Source organism: Mus caroli, chromosome 1 (genome assembly GCF_900094665.2).
Source record: "Mus caroli chromosome 1, CAROLI_EIJ_v1.1, whole genome shotgun sequence".
In the NCBI taxonomy this organism is placed as follows: domain Eukaryota; kingdom Metazoa; phylum Chordata; class Mammalia; order Rodentia; family Muridae; genus Mus; species Mus caroli.
The window spans coordinates 144,223,767-144,230,899 of NC_034570.1; the positions used below are offsets into that span (position 1 = coordinate 144,223,767).

At 42.9% G+C, this 7,133-nt stretch overlaps 1 protein-coding gene across 2 annotated transcripts in view; it reads right to left on the reverse strand.

Annotated features, from left to right (window-relative positions):
- Window positions 1–6,270, reverse strand: part of Dhx9 (DExH-box helicase 9) — a 36,089-nt gene extending 29,819 nt beyond the window's left edge. For both annotated transcript variants that reach the window (XM_029477691.1, XM_021161044.2), the window contains exons 1-3: window positions 6,132–6,270; window positions 1,942–2,074; window positions 944–1,084 (exon numbers count right to left, since the gene is read on the reverse strand). In XM_029477691.1, coding sequence (XP_029333551.1) covers window positions 944–1,084; window positions 1,942–2,052 — 252 coding nt within the window. In that variant the 5' untranslated portion in view covers window positions 2,053–2,074; window positions 6,132–6,270. The remainder of the gene's footprint in view (window positions 1–943; window positions 1,085–1,941; window positions 2,075–6,131) is intronic.
- Between the last annotated feature and the right edge of the window lie 863 nt (window positions 6,271–7,133).

Sequence of the window (7,133 nt, forward strand, 5' to 3'; positions counted from 1 at the left end):
CGAAAAACCAAAAAAAAAAAAAAAAAAAAAATTTCACTTAGGCAGCCTAGAATACATAACATGTATGTTTATAAGGGAGAAGAAGGAAAACCCAGTCTTACAATTAAATTTCAGTAACTGCCATCTAAAAATAACGGCTTTTCGAGTTCAAGGCTAGGGTGTTTTAGGGAATAGAATACAAGGTTGAAGCCTTTATCTCTTCCAAAACAAACCCTCTTGCCCCTCCTGTATCTCACCACCTGAAATGCCCTAGAATAAGAAAAAAATTGGAGGTTGGCAGGGTGTATGTAGTAGCACCTGCCTTTAATCCCAGGATTGGAAGACAAAGCAAGTGGATCTCTGAGTTCAAGGCTAACCAACCTCTACATAGTGAGTTTAAGGACAGCCACTACTACATAGTGTCAAAACGGAGGAAGAAAGTGGGGAAAAAAACTGAGGCTAGCACCAGGACTTGATACACTATGACCTATTGTAATGAACACTCATGAAAAAGAAAAGCTGAATTTACAATGGTGCTATTTCCCAATGAAAACAATCTGAAAATTTTTATTTTTTCAGCCAAAAATTAATTTCTTGTACTTATCCCTTCTGAGCATCATAGCTTAGTAATACAATATACTTTAAATGCTGACTGTTCATACTCTTTGGGGGCATGTCTGAATGGCTGTGTTTTTAGTGCTTATTGGTAGCCTGAGGAAAGGACAAATTCACAACTCAAGGTATGGTTTCTACCAAGTATGTCCTTTCTGCACATTTCAGGTAGAAAAAAAAATCTCAACTGTTTCTAAAACTCAATACATTTTTGTATAGCCACTATATTCTTTCATATAATGTCCCTGCACAGTGTATTTGTGGGCACACTCTGTAAATCTGTTAACTTGAACCCAAGGGTAGAAAGGGGAAAGCAAACAAAAATATCAAGTTCTTGGTCATAAATACTTACCCCAACAGCTGGAACTTCTTCACTCTTTACTTCATTTATTCGAACCAAATAGTTAACAAAGTCTCTGGCAGCATTGCTCTGTGCATCCTTTTTATTGGTGGAATTGCCCATACCAGCATAATTAAACCCTTCTACTCGAACCTTTAAGATTCAAGGGGGAAAAAAAGTTGAATTAAAGCTGGGTAATTCTAGGATTTAAAAAAATAAATTAAATGGCCAATTAAAGGCAAAATACAACTATTTTAGACACACTACATAAGTAAATATTCCTTTAACATACCCAAGCAACACATGGATTATTTAACTAAAACCGAGGAACTGAATTAATTGTTCATTGATATACTGGTTCAACAGTATCAATTTAAGCGTCTCAGGTTTCTACACTTAAATTTTTTCAGATTGGGTATCTAACTAAGCTCTGTGGACAGTACTTGCCGATCAAATGGCTGGCCTTAAACCACCACCACTGAACTGTGGGGCTTAGGGGAGACAAGACAGCAAGTGGACTAAGCAAGAGCACTTTGCCTCCAAACTGATGAACTGGAATTGAATCCCCTAGACTGGTAGAGCAAGAGAAATTAACTCCCACAAACTGCCCTGATTTTCACATGGTTCTGTGCACACACAACCATGCAATTTAATAATAACTTTGTAATAACTAAGGGAAAACACTACCTTTCTTTTTAATACTTTGCTTCTCTAAACAGAGAACCCAGGGGTGGTGGTGCATGCCTTAAGTAAGTCTAACCACACCCACCCCCCAAAATGTAAAACTGCAAACATTTATCCTCTGACTTACTAGCACCAAGGAAGCTTTGGAAGCATTAGAGTAATTTCCCTAGCCAAGTATTGCAAGATAAGGTTTCTTTGAAAATAATAAAACCAGCCAAGTCAAAACAAATTCTACAACCTGCAACAGTTCAGCCTTTCCAAATGAAACATTCCTTTAAAACCAGACGAACTTCACAAGTATATAAATTAACTGTATTCTTAAATACCTCACACATGAATTTCTGTCTGTTTTTGTTTCCTACTGCTCTAATTTCATAGGCTGGAGTCATCTTCCTTTTGCCACACCAGGCATACAGAAAATTTTTAATGTCACCCATGATTCAGGTGTCTTCTTCACACCTAAGAAAACAAGTTAAAAACATTATGATAGCAAAACCTCATACATTCTATCACACTACTCTTAAACTTACCTATAAAGAAAATTTAATTTAATTGAACTCTATGGCATGTAGTAAAAAAGATACAAGCTGTAAAATTTGAATTATACACATACCCTACAATGGTTATTGTTGTAGACTGATTTTTAATTTCAAATGTTTTATGCTGTAGCCTACATTCTACAATGAATATCTTACATGCTTTAAAGTTATCCCTCCCAGCAATGAGAATGAGAACCATGTCACATTCTATTACTTTTTTTTTAAGATTTATTTTATGTACATTGGAGCTGTAGTGATGGTTGTGAGCCATCATGTGGTTCCTGGGAATTTGAATTCAAGACTTCTGCACAATCTGGTCGCAAGATTTATCTATTATATCTAAGTACACCGTACTTGTCTTCAGATGCACCAGAATAGTGTGTCAGGTCTCATTATGGATGGTTGTGAGCCACCCTGTAGTTTCTTTGAACTCAGGACCTTCAGAAGAGCAGTTGGCACTCTTAACCACTGAGCCATCTCTCCAGCCCCTATTACTTTCTAAATTTTCAGAGAAATTTTAAGTGAAAATGAAATAGAAAAAAAAAAAATAAATAAGATGGCTCAGTGGTTAGGTTCACTTGCTGATATTGAAGATACAGATTCAGCCACTTGCAACTAGCAATCATTGGCTCTAAGCGTTCAGACCTCTCAAGGTACCTGGCATCCAAGTGTACACAAACTTACAGAATACTCATACACACAAAAATAAAAGGCATTATTTTTAAAAGAAAATTTAAGCAAAGTCCCATGTGACTGACTCATGGTGTAGTCAAATTCAAATTCACTGTATCAAGAAATACCACCGAGCCGGGCGGTGGTGGCGCACGCCTTTAATCCCAGCACTCACTCGGGAGGCAGAGGCAGGCGGATTTCTGAGTTCGAGGCCAGCCTGGTCTACAAAGTGAGTTCCAGGACAGCCAGGGCTATACAGAGAAACCCTGTCTCGAAAAACCAAAAAAAAAAAAAAAAAAAACAATCACAGACACACACAAAGCCAGGCAGTAACCTTCACTTGGAAGATGGCTATGAACAAAAGTTTACTTAGAGTTACATATAGCACTCTCCACAAACTAAAACAACCAAAACTACAGAAATGGCCACAATTTGTATATAATCAGGCTAAAATCTAAATAAAGCCTTTATTTTAACCTATAGCCTAGACTGACTTCAGCTACCATAAACAGACCAAAAACCAGGGAGGGGCCAGCTGTTTTTTAAGGCCACTGATTTACATAACCAGTTCTAGGCCTCCTATGATTACATAGTGAGACAATCTCAAAACAAAAACCTGGGGCTGGAGTTGGCTCAGTGCTTTCTCTTACAGCATTTCTCTTTCAGAGGAGCTAGGTTTGATACCTATATCACAAGGTAACTTGCATATACACATTCATAACTCTAGTCCCAAGGGACCCAAGGCCCTCTTCTAGAGGCAAATGGTACATATACATACCCACAAAATACTCATGCAGAAAAAAAAAAAAAGATCACATTTAGGACAGGGGAGAGGAGATCTATTACTATATATAGTAGGCTGTAAAATGACATCTTACACCAACCAAATCTGACCCCAATAAACTTCTTAGTCTTATCTTGTGGCCTACCAACTTTGACTAGTCATTTGGTAAATCAAATGACAAAGCCAGATAATACAAACTCAAGCTAAAGACATGGAGACCAGCCTGGTCTACAGAGTGAGTTCCAGGACAGCTAGTGCTAAAGAGAAACCCTGTCTCGAAAAAACAAAAAGCTAAAGACAATAAAGACTCCTTCACAAGTCTGGCTGTTCTGGCTCAGGCATTTAATTCCAGCACTTGGAGAGCAGAGACAGGCTGATCTCTTTAAGTTGGAGGCTACCAAGTCTACAGAGAAACCCTGTCTCCAAAACAAAAACCCCAAACATAAGTAAATGTACAAAGTAAATGAGTAACAAAATATAGGGCCCATCAAACCCCTTTATCTCTAGAAAACCCATTTAATATTAAACATTCATGCTAATTAAGTCCAAACAGATCGATACAGTCCTTAAGGCTCCAAAATTTATCCGAGGAAAATACTAATATTCCCATCTATAAACTAGGCATCTCAGTAATAATTTTAAACGTACTAAAGTATATTCAAACCCTTATCCATTAAATTCCCATCCCCAATAACGGCACCATACAACCCAACTTCACAATTGGGAATTCTAACCCGATCCCCAAAGATCTTTCACAGCTATCTCTTGAATCCTTAAAAGTCCTGCTGATATTACCCTTAGTAGCTTAGGAACTATTTAATCCTTAAACTGCCTGTTGTACTGTTTGGTTTTACTTTTATTACTTTGATCTGAGGAAATTTAAGAGAACTGGAGAATAAAGAGTGTGAATGGCCCCCTAGAAATACTCAGTGGTTAAGAGCACTGACTGCTCTTCCAAAGGTCCTGAGCTCAAATCCCAGCAACCACATAGTGGCTCACAACCATCTGTAATGAGATCTGATGCCCTCTTCTGGTGTGTCCAAAGACAGCTACAGTGCAGTTATTTACTAAAATACCAAGCTGGGTGTGGTAGCATACACCTTTAATCCCAGCACTTGGTAGGCAGAGGCAGGCGGATTTCTGAGTTCGGAGGCCAGGCTAGTCTACAGAGCGAATTCCAGGATAGCTAGGGCTATACAGAGAAACCCTACCTCGAAAAACCAAAACAACAACAAAAAACCCCACAACTTGGGCTGGCGAGATGGCTCAATGGGTAAGAGCACTGACTGCTCTTCCAAAGGTTCTGAGTTCAAATCCCAGCAACCACATGGTGACTCACAACTACCCATAATGAGATCTGACAGCCTCTTCTGGTGTGTCTGAAGACAGCTACAGTGTACTTACATATAATAAATAAATAAATCTTTAAAAAAAAAAAACCCACAACTTCTTTTACAGACCTAGAACTTATCCCCTGTGGAGAGCCTAAATGGATGTCAAATTTTCCATCATGGTAGCTTCATGTCACATCTGCCCTGCTGTTTTGGCTCCAGAAATGTCTTCACTATTACTCGTTTGTTTTTCTACAGCTCCTCTCTCACTTGCCACCACTAACTGATACGTATTCACACATATCGGAATCAATCAAATTTTGTTTTGTTTTTTGAGACAAGATTTCTCTGTGCAGTAGCCCGGGCTGCCCTGGGACTCAAGAGATCGAACAATGCCTTCCACTACCAACCCAAGTGCTGGAATGAAAGGCTTGAGCCATGGCTCCCAATTTTGTGTTTTCATTCTTGCCACCCGGAAACAAATTCATCTCTTTTCTCACCCTCCGGTCACGTGGCCGGCCCTCCCTTCCTCCAGGACGGTCTAGCCTTAGGCGTAACTGATCTCTCACTGCCCTTTGGAGCGGATACACTGTGCACCTCAAAGCCAGACTCAGGCTCGTGCACCTCTCAGACTGAGGCGCCGTCCCTTAACGACCGTTATCTACAGCGGGGCTATCCCGTTGCGCGGTGTAATTCCGCCATCACTTACTAAATCATGCATTCATTTTCCTACCACCTGCTCCTCATCCCGCCCCACCCAGCCATGCCCAGTCACCAGTGCGGAGTGGGAGGACCTGCAGCGAAGCCCCGGACCCCAAAGCGGGCACTCCCACCGGGCCCGGGTGTCCCGGATGAGAACCGAGGACGACCCCCCACCACCACGCGCCGGGTGGCGTCGAGCCGCTACCCCTACAGGCAACGGATTTAAGACACCCGCCGCCGGTCAAGCCGAGAAAGAGGTCTCCGAGAGCGGTCAGCCCGTGTGAGGGACTCCACGGCCTCGGGACACCGGAGCTCCGCCGCGCTATGCGCCCACGGCCCGTAAATCCGGGTACCCGCTGCGCTGCCCCTCCCCCACCCGCTCGCTCGCTCGCCCGCGCCTCACAACAAAGCCACAGCGGAGCTGCGGAAGCCAGCGTCGGCCCGCAGCAACGAGCCCGTGTCCGGGGCCGCAACGCCCCCTTTCTTACCCTCCTCCGCTTCTCCGTGCCCGAGAGCACTGCCTTCTCAGGCTAGTTCGCAGCACCAACCTTCCACGAGAACGAGGAAAGAACACACCTCACCCCGCATGGAAGCAGCGGCGAAATGGCTCCGACCGCAGGACCCAGGGGGCGGAGTCGGCGACTCGCGCCTGCGCGGTAGGCCAACTCAGGAGCCAGCAGGCCCCCGAGGGGGCGGGGCTTCAACCACTTCCGGGCGCCAAACCTGAGGTCGCGCGAGATCTGCTGGCATAGGCCCATAATTTCCGGTCAGTCCATAACCCGCTTGGTTTCTGGAAGTTATGTCTTCTTGCCTTTGTCTTTGTAGAACAGGCTAGCCCACAACTTAACGCTGTCCCCTTGCCTCCACCTCTGAAGGCAAAATTTAGAGACATGCCACCATGGATCTCCTTTTTGATAGTTTATCTTATGTAAGGGCAGTGTTGCGGGATTAATCCTTTCAGAGTTTATCAGAATAGCCACTTTAAAATATGCCAAAGCATTGTATTTCTGGGTGCTGTATGTTAAAATACAAGGACTGAAGTATTTCTGCTTCATCAAAATGCTGCAGGCAACCGGGCAGTGGTGGCGCACGCCTTTAATCCCAGCATTTGGGAGGCAGAGGCAGGCGAATTTCTGAGTTCGAGGCCAGCCTGGTCTACAAAGTGAGTTCCAGGACAGCCAAGGCTACACAGAAAAAAACAAGAAAGAGAGAAAGAAAGAAAGATAGAAAAATAGAAAAACTAGAAAATAAAATGCTGCATGGTGGCACTTGCCTCCAGTCACAGCACCCAGGAAGCAGAGACTGGCAGACCTCCATAAGTTCAAAACAGCCTGGGCAACATAATGAGACCCTGTCTAAACAGCAAACAAACAAAAACTTTAGAGGTTAAAAGCACTTGTTGCTCTTGTGGAAGGCTTGGATTCAGTTCTCAATCACACAGTGGCTCCCACACAACCATAACCTCAATTCTAGGGTACCCAACAGGTACA